The following is a 14,332-nucleotide window of genomic DNA, read 5'->3' on the forward strand; positions in this document are numbered from 1 at the left end:
TAAATGGTCTGGGTTACATTAGCAAAGGTGCACAAGTAAAAACCTGCCACTGTCCTTTCTCTATGAGTCACAGATATAATCCTACATTAGCCTTCAATGACTATGTAGCCTTATAATTACCACAGGCCACTTCTTCCTGCTTTGTTTGTTACCAGTAATTTTACTTAAGTTTTAGTTTAGTTGAGAGGTATAACGTGGAAACAGGCCCTTCGGCCTTCAGTGTCCGCACCGACCAGCGATCCCCGCACATTAACACTGCCCTACACACACTAGGGACAATTTTTTTTTACACCAAGCTAATTCACCTACAAATCAGGGGTCATTGGAGTGTGGGGGGAAACCAAAGATCTCGGAGAAAACCCACGCAGGTCACGGGGAGAATGTACAAACTCCCTACAGAGAAGCACCCGTAGTCAGATTCAAACCCGAGTCTCTGGCGCTGTAAGGCAGTAGCTTTATTGCGGAGTCACTGTACCGCCTATCCCATTTCTATTCAGTTATTTTGTCGGTTTTTATCCAGGAAGTGTGTAGTCAAAAGGCCAAACATGGCAGGTAATCCATCATCCCACAGCAACCTCTTGCCCATACATCTCCACCGTCTGACTCATTCCATAACTGATAGGAGCAGAATTAGGCCATTTGGCCCATCAAGTCTACTCCTCCATTCAATCATGGCTGATCTATCTCTCCATCCTAACCCCATTCTCCTGCCTTCTCCCCATAACCCCTGACACCCATACTAATCAAGAATCCATCTATCTGCTTTAAAAATACCCATTGACTTGGCCTCCACAGCCTTCTGTGACAAAGAATTCCACAGATTCACCACCCACTGACTAAAGAAAATCCTTCTCTTCTCCTTCCTAATGGAAGGTCCTTTAATTCTGAGGCAATGACCTCTCGTCCTAGACTTTCCCAGTAGTGGAAATATCTTCTCCACATCCACTCTATCCAAGAGTCTCACTGTTCGATTTCATGTAGCCAGGCTTGGCCACCCTGACAGATGGTAGCTGTGAATTGCATTGGCTCTCTCCCCGTCAAGATTGGTGGCACAGTGCCTCAATTAGCATGCAATTCATCCAAAAGCTGGATGCCAAGAAGCACGTCTGAATTTCAACATAGTTTAATTAAACAACCTGACGCAAAGGACCAGTGGCAGTAATGGTGACTCTGAACGCATGAGATGGCTTCCTTCGGGGAAGGAAGGCCACCGAGCTGTAAGGAAGGCTCTTGAGCTGTAATAGATGGCAATGAGTCAAAACTGACTACTCAGCATTAGAATTGGCATAGGTTCAGATATAAGAAAAGGCTCCCGGACTGGTGGATTCTGCATTATCTCCAACACTCATGGAATTGTACCTACATTGGGAGAATGGTTCATTGAATTTGGTTCTTCACTTTGTTCAAGACCTCCTAGAAAAGAGCTGTGCAGTTGCTAGAGCTGCTTCCTTATACCTCCAGCAATCCGGATTCAATCTTGACTTCCAGAGCTGTCTGTGTGGAGTTTGGACATTCTCCCTGTGACTTGCCTTCAGGTGCTCTGGAGTCCTCCCACACCGGAAAGACATGCGGGTTGTCAAATTAATTGACCATTACAAATGTTAGATTAACTACCAGTGTATAAGACAATACACTGAGATAGTATACAAAAGTCGCCAGGTTTTGGCACCCTTGTCAAGTCCAAGTTGTTGTAAGTGCGGAGTTCTTAACCTGGCCATGAAGGCCTGTTGTCCTGGTGGCATTGCAGGGTCGGCCTGGCCAAGCTGTTGGTGTCCTCCCCGACTCCGTGACGCTGCAGGTTGCGTCTGGTTCGCATGATCGATCTCTTGGAGTGGCGCCCGATCCAGTTGGGCCTCCAGCGGCCCACTCCGGCGTTGCCTCGACCTGGATCTGGTACATCGGCCAGCGTACCATCGTCCCTCGCCTCAACCGGCCACCGTTCAGTCTCTGTGCCCCGGAGGCGCCTTCCACAGCTGACCTCGTAACATCCAGAGCGCTTTGAGGCCGTGGGAGGTAAGACCCCAGTTCCATACACCGGCCCTTGGTTTCCTTGCATCCGCCGCTGCCGCCATCTTGAATCTCTTCACCCTGCTCTCTGGCCCTCGGGGGCAAGCAGGGCAGGGCTTGGTAGTTTGCCCCCTGCGGACGGGTTACCCGGCTCCGCCGTGGATGAGCAAGACCCACTGCTGGGGGAAAGGCATGGCATCACGATCTCTATTGTATTTTCAGTTTCTTGACACATACAGATGTTCAGTTTAGTTTAGTATAAAGATACAGCACTGAAACAGGCCCTTCGGCCCAACAAGTCTGCACCGACCAGCGATCCCCGCACATTATCACTACTCTACACACACTAGGGACAATTTTACATTTTATACATTTATGCCAAGCCAATTAACCTACAAACCTGTACGTCTTTGGAATGTGGGAGGATACCAAAGATCTCGGAGAAAATCTATCAGGTCATGGGGAGAACGTACAAGCACCCATAGTCAGAAACGAACCCGGGACTCTGGTGCTGTAAGGCAGCAGCTCTACCGCTGCCCCACCGTGCCTCCCTGTGGGTTTGTGTTACAAATAATCTCAATACTGATGGTGTTTTGGGAACCGATAACCCTGCTGTAATACAGGGGTTGTGTTTATAGAGTTGGCTACTGTCGTCACTAGATCAGCAATCTGTGGTCCAAAAACATTTCAAATCCATTCATGGAAATTCAGAAACCCAAAGTCAATGAGATAAATTAGGGACATAAACATTGCTAATCTCAGTGCTGATCCAAAAGCAGCAGATTGTTGTAAAAACCCAACTGGTTCACGAATAAGGTTGACGGGAGGCCTGCTGCTGTCGTTAACTGGTCAAACATGACAGCAAGCAACCGGCATAATCAAGGACCATTTTCACCCTGGTTATTCATTCTTCTCCCCATGTGTATGGCGTGATTGTACTCAGGTATAGTATGATTTTACTGGATTCACCCAGGTAAATTTTGATGGCCAGGTATTATTTCTCTTACTATAAGCAGCTGACGATGATGGCAGCTTTGTCTTTTTTGTTATTTTTAGTGTGTTTTTAAAAGTTTGTGTTAATGTTCTCTGTTTGTTTTATGTGGAGGGTGTGGGGGGGGGGTCGAGGAACCTTTCTTCGCAATCTCTTACCTTGCCGGAGATGCAATTGTTTTTCGGGTCGTATCCCCAGTCGCTCTGCGGCCTAACATCATGGAGCTGGCGGCCTTGCTTGAGACTGACTTTGAGCCCACTTTGGGCCATGAACTTATCATCGGAGCCTGCGATCCCTTGCCTGGGATTGACACTCCACTGCACTCCACTGCAGATTTCACCATCGAGGAGCTCGCAGTCTCGGGTAGAGACTAATGTTAGGATATTAAGATGTATTTCCCGTTTCTTCTGCTTTGCTTGGGATCACCTAAATCCAAGGCCTCCTGGCACAGGAAACTTTGTGCTAACTTGGGGGCTGTATTTGACTGGTTCAATAACTTTCGCTGTGTAGGTAAGTTAATGCCACAGAAGCTTTTAGTTTTGATGTTGCAAATCAGTAAATTATCAATTTGCCATAAATGTAGCTGGTCAGTAAGTAAACTTTATAAATAAAATCCACACAAATTTGAACCAATTTGATTGAAGCAATAATAACTTAATAAAGAAAATTACACATATTAATCCTGTGATATTTGCAGTTTATTTCCTCTCAACAAACTGTGCCCGACCTACTGAAAGCCGAATAACTGCACAGAACATAGTTATACTGTAGTCACTGATTATTACAGAGTGCACAGACCCCTAACAAGAGAAGGAGAACATGACATAGGCACAAAGGGACATGGAAGTAAAGATAAATCAAGAAGAATTAGCAGAATAAGAAGAATTATGAGAGCTTAATTTTAAAGTGTAATTATTGAACATTAATACAGTTGATATTTGGCAATTGAATCAATCTGGATTTGGCAATTGAATCAATCAGTTTGGCAATCTGGAATCAACTACAAAATCAAGCTGGCAACTACTGATTGTCAAAATTCGAAATGGCAGCAAGATTATGGATTCCCACAACCTTCACCCTTCCAGACGTGTTGAAACAAACTTGCAGGCACCATGACAGAGCAGCAGGGAGGTGAGAAGGCAAGTGGGGTGGATCCAGGGCAAGAGGTGAAACAAACAAATCAGGACGTATAAATGTGAAACAATTGACAATACAAGGTGTAAATCGTAATCCACGGAGGGAATGAGAGTTGCGGGGCTTTGGGGACGTTTGGTGCAGTGGTTTGTGTGCTGTCACCCAGCTAGGGTTTCCAGGTGATGACTTCAATGGCGATCTTGATGGCCTTTCTGACGGCCTCACTGGGGTCCTGGGCCTTGCTCTTAAAGAGCGGCAGGTGGTCCAGGAGCGCTCTTCTTCCTGCAGGAGCTTCTGACATGGTGGTGATTGTTTTAATGGCATTCAGTCGCACCTTGCTCACTGGATCATTCACCAGGATGAGTAAGGGTGGGATGATGTCAGCCTCCAGTGCTTTGTATTTTCCTGATAAGACACAACACAATCCCCGTTACAGGTGCTCATGCCCTCTGTGTGTGACACACAGGCTCTGGTTTATTGCCGGCCAAACTGAACCGACCACACCAAAGCCAATCACCGATAAACACCTCAGAACACCTAAGGGCATCTCGGTGGCACCGCATCAGATACCCGGTAGAGTTGCTGCCTTACAGCGCCAGAGACCCAGGTTCGATCCTGCTGGCTGTACTTGCATGGGTTTTCTCCGGGTGTTCCGGTTTCCTCCCATACTCCAAAGACGTACAGGTTTGTAGGTTAATTGGCTTTAGTAAAAATTGTAAATTGTCCCTAGTGTGTACGATATTGCTAGTGTATGGCGATCTCTTGTCGGCGTGGACTCGGTGGACTGAAGGTCCTGTTTCCACACTGTATCTCTAAACTCTAATCTAAAGTTAGATAACTGGCCCTTTGATTTGCCCTTGTCAGTGGTTTATTTTGGAGTTACAAGTACAAAAGGTGATAAGTCTCCACCATTGTGTGATCAACCGGCAGTGGAAAGTACATTCCCTCTTGTTTGATACCGCAGGAATTTCCAAAACCATCCTGTTGCACCACTTTCTTATCTATAGAAGGACCTTTATCTCATCAATACCATCCTTCAGGAATTCCTCAGAAAGGCCTTTAAATCCAGATGGAATTACAAACCGTTCTGTGGATTTGGTCCACACGCAGAGACCAGCTTTGACGTCCATCCTTGCACATCAACCCACCTTGTGTCACGGGTGATTTCACATCAAAGTTTCCAGATCCAGGAAGTACAATATGTTCCCTGCTGCAGGTTTGACTGTGAGTGTAATCAATAGATATTTGGTTGGGAACGGGTTCAAAGGTAGGGGGGTCAAGAATGGGTCGACGGGTTGACGTACGATTTAAATAAATGGTAGAATAAACTCAAGGACAGCATGATTGACTATTATTTTCACGTTGCAAAGTTCACAGTGCAAAAGAGCTCATAATGTCAGGGCCATCTTTGCTGACCTTTTCCTGCGTTCTAATGATTTAAGAGGGGACGCCATTGAGAGAAATCACAGAAGGAAGACAATCTGAGCATTTTTGCATTGAAGCTATCTTCGAGTACCGTTGTATTCAGGTGAAAGGGTGGTTGTTATGGGACAGTCTCGAATCACTCCGCTCCTTTCGGCTGCAGTAAGGAGAGCATTTTTTCAATGAGTGCTTAGCGACCAATGTAATGAAGAGTACTGATGGATGAGACTATCCTGGTAATGAGCTGCACCAGGACATTTACGCGCATTCTGGTCTATACCAAAGGCACAAGGATTAATGATACATTTACCACCTCTTCACAGTTTAGTCCTACCCTTAGCGTCAAACATCCAAGTGGTGAGTGTGAAACTGACCCCTGATTCATCCCAAATATTTCTAAGAAAATAAATCAAAAATGGAGCAGAACTGACTGAGAAAATTTACACCAAAGAGTTAACCACTGCTCTGGCAGAATGCATTTAAACAAAGAATCAATGGTTTCAGGGGAAGAGAGAACATACACTCTCAAAATATCATTTGAAATAATTTCAAGTGCTTCAGTAATTGGCAATCAGAGCCACATGCTAGAATACTTTAATCCTGGTCGATGCAGCATTCTTAAATATTTTATACTTTTGTTCGGTCTAGAGGGTTAATTATCATCCAAGCAACTGCATAATGAGACAGAGCTACAAATGTGCAAAGCCAGATCGATGAATCACGCCACCCACAATGTGCTGTGTGCACCCAATTTGTCAGTAATACTGCCTGTTGATGGCAGAACTGGATACCCAAGTGCAATTATAATGCTTCTACCTAGCGCTCCATCAATACTACAGCTGCCACACACCACAATGAGCCCAGCGCAAGCGCACATCCATCACTTACTGCTCTGACTCCCCAAAATGTATCCTCCAGCTAATTGATCACATCCCTGCTTGCAGTAGTTATCCTTGGGCTCTATTCAGCTCCAGCCCTTGTTACCTGTCTCAGGTTTGAAACAAAGCCAGGTTATGGCAGGAGGTTACTCGAGGGAGGGAGTTCTGTGGTTAATCTGCTACTGGGGTGGGCAGACTGCCCTCGCCCACATCTAACCTCATCGGAGGTTTGCGGAGTGATCCCCAAGGTGGACTTTGTAGATTGGCATCCAGCTGGATTCGCCCACCCTGGTCCGCATCGACGCAGCCTGATTGATATTTGTCAATTTCAGCGGAAATTAGAGCAGTAAATCTCTTTCGTGAATATCTATCCCCGGAAGTAGAGGCACCAAGCCCCATCCTGGACTCAACTCGCAGTCCTTGTTGGCTTGGCACCAATGGAGGCTGCAACAGTACATTGGTACCTTGTGCCCATTCAACACCCACATTCCCAAGGCTAAATCTGTATTCAAACTGTGCACGTGCCAGTGATGGAGGTGGCCGGGACCCATCTGAAGAAGGGTCTCGAGCCGAAACGTCACCCATTCCTTCTCTCCCGAGATGCTGCCTGTCCCGCTGAGTTACTCCAACATTTTATGTCGATCGTCGGGATTAGGATGCTTTGCTTCTTCAGACTGGTTGCCTGGCAACATGTTGCACCGTCTTTAACAATCTGCCACGAGACGGAAAGTATGGCAGAGGTTTGCTTCAAACATGGTGGCCTTAGCTGCGCTCAGTGAGACAGCGTGCTTCAGATACAACTGCCCACAGTGTTGTGTGAACACCACCTGGTTCCAGCTACAGCAACCTTTGAACTGGAAGGATTGAACATGGAGTCATGAGCACAGCGACTTTCAATCTATTCAGGATTAAAGGGTTAATGACCGAGTCAGGGATGTAGCATCAAGCATCAAGCAGTAGTGAACTTTCATTAGTAAAGGTATTTCAAAGCTTTTTTTAATATTATCAGAGGGAGTATAAATGATTCAATACGTAAATAAATAAGGTTTTAAGGGAAAGAAAAGAAAGGCATGTTTTTAAAGAAACTACAGATGCTGGAAAACATCAGTGAGTCCATGTTCCAGCTTCTGCCTTGTGCTGTTACACTGAGGCCCCACACAGCATGGGCAACACCTCACCTTCTGCCTTGCATGGTGAAGTTTTCCAGTATTGAATTCCCCAACCTATGCTAACTTGCAGTTTTTTCGGAAGATAGACACAAAAAGCGGTAGTAACTCAGCGGGTCAGGTAGCATCTCTGGAGAAAAGGAATAGGTGACGTTTTGTGTCGAGACCCTTCTTCAGACTGAGGAAGGGTCTCGACCTGAAACTTTGCCTATTCTTTTTTTCTATAGATGCTGCCTGACCCGCTGAGTTACTCCTGCTTTTTGTGTCCACCTTCGCTGTCAACCAACATCTGCAGTCCCTTCCGACACACACTGCCTGTTTTTTCTTCCCGTTTCCCAACTGGCCCATCCTGCCTGTCATTCCCTTGTTCTACTGCATCCTCTGGCCTGCTGGGCAGTTCCACAGTCTAACCTTTACAAATAAAACTAATGTGCAGGTCAGTGCCCACATTAACCCAGCTCACCTCAAACTATCTGAGACATTCGCTGTGTTCTTCACACCCTATCTTCTCCTAAAATTAACTTGTTTTTCTCTCTTTCACAGTTCTGACGAAGGGTTCCTAAGATGCTAATTATTTCTCCTCCGACAAATCACTGCCTGACCTGCTGATTATTTCTGGCAAGCATTTAACATTTGTGGGTTGGGCTGTAGTGTGCTAACTTCTATGTTCAAATGTCTTTTAGTTTAGTTTAGTTTAGTTTAGAGATACAGTGCAGCAACAGGCCCTTCGGCCCACTGACTCGTGCCGACCAGCTATCCCTGTACGCTAGCACTATCCTACACACAGTAGGGACAATTTACAATTGTCTACAAACCTGTATGTCTTTGGAGTGTGGGAGGAAACTGGAGATCCCGGAGAAAACCCATGCAGTCACAGGGCGAACATACAGACTCTGTATAGACAGCGCCCGTAGTCAGGATCGAACCCGGGTCCCTGGCTCTCTAAGGCAGCAACTCTACCGCTACACCACTGCGCCGCCCTTAGGTGTTCTTAGGTGTTTATTGGCGAGTGGCTTTGGTGTGGTCGGTTCAGTTTGGCTGGCAATCAACCAGTGCCTGGTTTAAAGCAGCAATTGCAATTCTTTCTTAGTACAAGCGGCAGAAATTGGCTAACGCAGGCTTAAAGATATTGGCAGAGAATTGTAGTCTTGAAAAGGAAAATAGCTCTGTATATACGATGTACAAAATAGCATATGGAATAAAGCTGGTTGTTGGTCACTGACCTTGGGTGGTGATGGTGGCAAACATCAGTGCTCCTGCTGCTGCCCCCCTGACGTTGGGGTTTGGGTCACTGAGCAGATCCACCAGCACTAGAATTACATCCTCCTCGCACATTTTCTCCTTCCCTTCCAAAGGCGCACTGAATGGAAAGAGAAACGGCAAATCACTGCCCGAGTCCAGCAAAATCAACCTGTTACTCCATTTCACGCCAAAATCTTGGGTTACGTTGGAGGACAAAACCAAGTAACCATTGCCTCTAAATCCAGGGGCAGTGATGGCAGAGTTCTAAATGTGTGCAGCTCTATCCAGGCTGGGTTACCTGTGCAATTCTGTGGTTCAATGGTTCTTTATTGTCACTGTGTAAACTCCCAGTGCAATTATTTTCTGACATGCAGTCCAGTAGAGTATTGCCATACCTAAGCACAATCGCCAATTAACACTGTCACTGGCTTCACACGCAGTAGGGGCCCCAATATCACTGTTTAGTGGCACACCACATTGTACCGTGGCCTGAGTAGTTGATGGGAATCTTTGTTAGTTGAATCTGATTGCAGATTCAATGATTGCAGAATGGCCCAACATGGCAGAAAGCAGGGGGCAAGGTTTTCTGGTATTATGTTTAGTTTAGAGATCCAGCGCAGAAACAGGCCCTTCGGCCCATCGAGTCCGCACCGACCAGCGACCCCCGCACATTATCACTATTCTACACACACTAGGGACAATTTACATTTATACCAAGCCAATTAACCTACAAACCTGTACGTCTTTCGAGTGTGGGAGGAAACCCGAAGATCTCAGAGAAAACCCATGCGGTCACGGGAAGAACGTATAAAATCTTTTCCCCTTCACCTTAAACCTATGTTCTCTGGTTCTCGATTCCCCTGCACTGGGCAAGGAATCTGTGCATCTAACCCATCTATTACTCTCATGATTTTATACACCTTTAAAAGATGGCGATGGAAGTGTGGAGGAATGTTCTCCCTGTGACCGGATGGGTTATCTATGTGTACGTTATGTGTATTCCCGATGCCTTTTAAAAAATAAATAAATAACTTGTTAATTTTCTGGAAGTATAACATTCTTTACAAGCAAAATAAACTATGCAGCCGTTTATCTATCCAGAGGAAAACCCAGTTCATGCAAAGGCTGCATAATTACTGGATGCTGAAAAGGCAGTCAAGGAACTGTTTGCCTTGCCATCCACTCACATTCCAAAGACATGCAGGTTTGTAGCTTAATTGGCTTCTGTAAATCGCCCCTCGTGTGTAGGATAGAACCAGTGCATGGGTGATCATGGACTAGATGGGCCAAAGGGCCTGTTTCTGCACTGTGTCTCTAAACTAGGGAGCGCAGGGGGTCCCACGCCCACGAGAGAGAGGTGGACTACTGAGAGCAACCCACTGGTGGGCCGTCAAGAACAAAAGGGTACCCAGTGAGGGGCCACCGCGAACAAAGGAGAAGCCGTTGAGAAGAAGATAAAATTGTTTGATGAACATTTTGTAACTTTGTCGACGGCCGAAATGTGGCGAGTCTTTGTGTACTGTCTAAGTGAGGTCTGCTGTATGATTTTACCAGATTTGACTGTACCCACATATAAAGTATCATCATCATCATCATCATCAACTAAACTAAACACTGCTATTGCATGTTGAGTAATATCTCGGCTAGAACCTCACCTGATGTTCATCAGTGCTTGTGCAGCCAGGCTTCTGATGGCGTCAGAACTGTGAAAGAGCTTGGACTTAAACACACTAACACCTGAGGCATCCAACGCTTGCTTGGTGTCCACCAGTAAACAGTAGTGCAGGGTCTTCAATATCAGCTCCTGAATCTCATCAAGCTCTGAGATCAATTTCTCAATTAGCAAGGGGACCAATCCATTGTTCACTATTGCAGCTGCACCTGTGGGAGAAAGAGAGGGCATGCACTTAGCAGGCATTGCAATCAGCCTAGTAAGAAGGCTGCATTTCATCGGTTCACATACAATAGTCATAGAGTGATGATACAGTATTGAAACAGGCCCAACTTGCCCACACCGACCAACATGTCTCATCTACACTGGTCGCACTAGCCTGCGTTTTGGCCCAAATCAATTTAAACCTGTTCTATCTACGTATCTGTCTAATTGCTTCCTAATTATTGTTAATAATTAATAATTGTTCTGTCCTATGGGTCAAAACAGAAGTGGGTGGAGGAGGGGGTGCAGGATATGGCAATGTTCACAATCATAATCACAGATCCAGTGGTAAGTATTTGGGGAAACATTCTTTCTGCAGTTAGGGTACCTTCACATAGATACCTCAGCAAGTGCAGTACAATGCAGATCAGGAGGTGCTAGTAAAGCACTGGAGGTTTAATTGCTGCAGACTTATTCAACACTTAACCCTTTGTAGCATCCTGTGCTGCAGCCATGACTCTGGGTAGAACGATCAACTGAGAGGATTGCAACTTGGAAGGCAGCAAGTATATCAGCTGCACCATGGAGTAGAATAACTTCAGCAAGGCAGGAGATAATGAGAGGTAATCAGGTTTAATTCATCAGTGTCCCAGATTACTGAAGATCTTGTTCTTGCAAATATTTACCTTAACACATCATATTACATTGAACAGGAAGGCACCAGGAATATCTGGGTAGACAATGGTCAAATATTTAATTTAAGTACACAAAGGTCTGGTGAAGGGGAAAACATGATTATGAATCCCGAGGCTGAAAACAGCAGAATAAGCACTGGCAGATGGAACTAATACAGCAGAATTCAGCAATAGCAGGGGAAGGCTATTGAATCTCATGATGTACATCTTGAATGTGAAGGGGGAAAGATTTAATATGAACCTGAGGGGCAACTTTTATGGAACAAGCTGCCGGAGGAGATAGTTGAGGCAGGTACTACCACAACATTTAAGAAACATTTAGACAAGTACATGGATAGCGTGGGTATAGAGTGATATGAGCCAAACGCAGGCAGGTGGGACTAGTGTCGATGGGGCAAGTTGGGCCGAAGGGCTGTATGACTTTATGACTCTATCTGAAAACATTGAATCTCATAATGGGGAGGAATCTCCACGGCATTTCTCCTCCATTCATTCATAGGGAGGTGCAACTCTTGTCGGCTCCTGCAACAAAGTTAAACGGGTGAAGTTGGGGCGGCTCTGAGATAGCCCACCGACAATGAGTCTGCAGAAGGCACCGATGTAGGCACATCTGGAACACCTGGAATGGTTCTTGACAGAATCCAAGAGCAGAAAACCCAGGAACAGGGGAAAGAGGCAAATGAAGACGTGTTAAAGAATCTGGGTTTGAACGGTTCAGAAAAAGAAAGATTTTAAAGAGAGGTAGCTTATTTAATTGATGCTCTCCATTGAATTTAGAAGTTGAACGGCGATAATATGTTTGAGGAGGATGTGTAGGTAGGAATCACAGATGCTGGTTTAAACCGAAGATAGACACAAAAAGCTGGAGTAACCCAGCGGGTCAGGCAGCATCTCTGGAGAAAAAGAATAGGTGATGTTTCGGGTCAAGACCCTTCTTTAGACCCTTTTTCAGTCTGAAGGTCTTGATCTGTATTCACCGGGAGCCCGCGGGTCCCTGCTGGGAGACCGCTTTTCGGGGCTTCCGCAACAGCGACTTCACCCGCCCGAGTTGCGGGGTTGAAGAGTACCTGGAGCGGGGCCTTACATCACCGCCCCGCGCGGCTTGGAATGGCTGTGGGACTTTGCTGGGCTCCAACACCAAGACCCGGAGCGTGGCCTTGCATCACCCGGCGCGGCGTAAATGACCGCGGGACAATTACCATCGCCTGCCGGGGGCTTTGACTTTGACTCTGACATCGGGAGGGGAATGGGAAGTGCAGGGGAGAGATAAGTCTTTGCCTTCCATCACAGCGAGGAGGGGATGCGCTGTGATGGATGTTTGTGTAAATTGTGTTGTATCTTGGTTCTTTTGTGTGTGTATGGCTGCAGAAACAACATTTCATTTGAACCCCAATGGGGTTCAAATGACAAATAAATTGTATTGTATTGTATTGTATCTGAAATGACAGCTATTCCTTTTCTCCAGAGATGCTACCTGGCCCGCTGAGTTATTCCAGCTTTTGAGTCTATCTTCAATAATATGTTGGAGTTTGATACATTTAGGCCAGACATCCTGAACAGTAGAGAGTGATGTTTGTGGGTCAAATCAAACGTTAGCACAGAGGAAACTGGAATGAACTTTCCAGGCTGTTTCAGAGGGGAAAAAAGATAAATATGAAGGCTGACCTGGATTACATGTGATCTGGAGTACATCAGATCTGGTCTTCTAAACCTAAAATAACCATGAATCACACACATGATGCAAAACCCATAGTGCATATGCCTGTCGGCCTCTCATGGGCGCATTGGAACAAAATTCTGCTAGCAAACCTCTTGGCTATTTGTCAGGTTGGTGGATTTGAGAGCCTTAATCCATCTATCAAATGGTTATTTGCTGTCCTGATAGTGAAGTAATGGGGTGGAAGATTGCAACCTTCACGTGGTCCGCCCTAATGCAATCAACTCGACGTGCACAAACGGAAGATCAAATAGAACAAGTTGTCCAACAACTTTAGGCTGTGCACGCCACACGAAAGAAGAAGATGAGTGAAGTAATTAAATTGTGACTCTAAATCGCCAACAGGCAAAAATAATTAGCTTTCAAATATTTACCTCAGAATCCTCTACCACAAACAGCAGTACTTCAGCTCAAATTGTTCATCAGATTCTGGTGACTAAAGTTACTGTGGATTTCTAAACCAAGGTCAGTGATTAAGGCGCTACCTTACTCTGAATCCAAGGTGCAGCTGACAATCTCTGCAATTTTCCAAACTCCCCATTTGATGTATCAACACCAACTCTGTATGAGGCCCAAGATCATGATATTTCACCCTCCTTGGTGTGTGTTCTTGCAGCAGCTTCAGATAACCACAGGTTTTATTTTAATTAAATGGTGTCAACAGAACTGTAAGCAAACATTATTTCTGGGGATGTTTGAGAAAGAACTGCAGATGCTGGAAAAATCGAAGGTGGACAAAATGCTGGAGAAACTCAGCAGGTGAGGCAGCATCTATGGAGCAAAGTAATAGGTGACGTTTCGGGTCGCCTTCGCTCCATAGATGCTGCCTCACCCGCTGAGTTTCTCCAGCAATTTTGTCTACCTTCTATTATTTCTGGGGTAGCAGTCCAAATACCTGGCCATCGCATCTTGAAGATTGAAGACTCAAGACCGGTGGTCTTTAATCTTGCCATCGCCCCACGCAGTGTAGCACCAACAAGCGTCATGTGTTTAATTTCCACTTTGTGTGAATGAGCTGCGTTTCACCATCCATTCCATGGGCACATTTAAACTGGGTACAATGTCCAAAGAGGAGGTGGGTGAAAATGGACAAACAAATTGATGTGGAGTGCAAAAAATAGTTTGAGAACGAACGATCAAGGAACAGAAAAGTGGTCAGAAATGAAAGAGATGAATGAAGTCAGAAAGGAGAAAATTCACAGTG

General features: G+C 45.6%; 1 protein-coding gene across 1 annotated transcript in view; it reads right to left on the reverse strand.

Annotated features, from left to right (window-relative positions):
• Nucleotides 1-3,658: 3,658 nt before the first annotated feature.
• Nucleotides 3,659-14,332, reverse strand: part of LOC116987157 (radial spoke head 14 homolog) — a 146,063-nt gene continuing 135,389 nt past the window's right edge. The window contains exons 3-5 of the mRNA XM_033043033.1: nt 10,496-10,721; nt 8,822-8,958; nt 3,659-4,537 (exon numbers count right to left, since the gene is read on the reverse strand). Of these exons, the coding sequence (XP_032898924.1) occupies nt 4,299-4,537; nt 8,822-8,958; nt 10,496-10,721 (602 nt within the window). The 3' untranslated portion in view covers nt 3,659-4,298. The remainder of the gene's footprint in view (nt 4,538-8,821; nt 8,959-10,495; nt 10,722-14,332) is intronic.

This window comes from Amblyraja radiata, chromosome 25 (assembly GCF_010909765.2).
Source record: "Amblyraja radiata isolate CabotCenter1 chromosome 25, sAmbRad1.1.pri, whole genome shotgun sequence".
Taxonomy (NCBI): Eukaryota; Metazoa; Chordata; class Chondrichthyes; order Rajiformes; family Rajidae; genus Amblyraja; species Amblyraja radiata.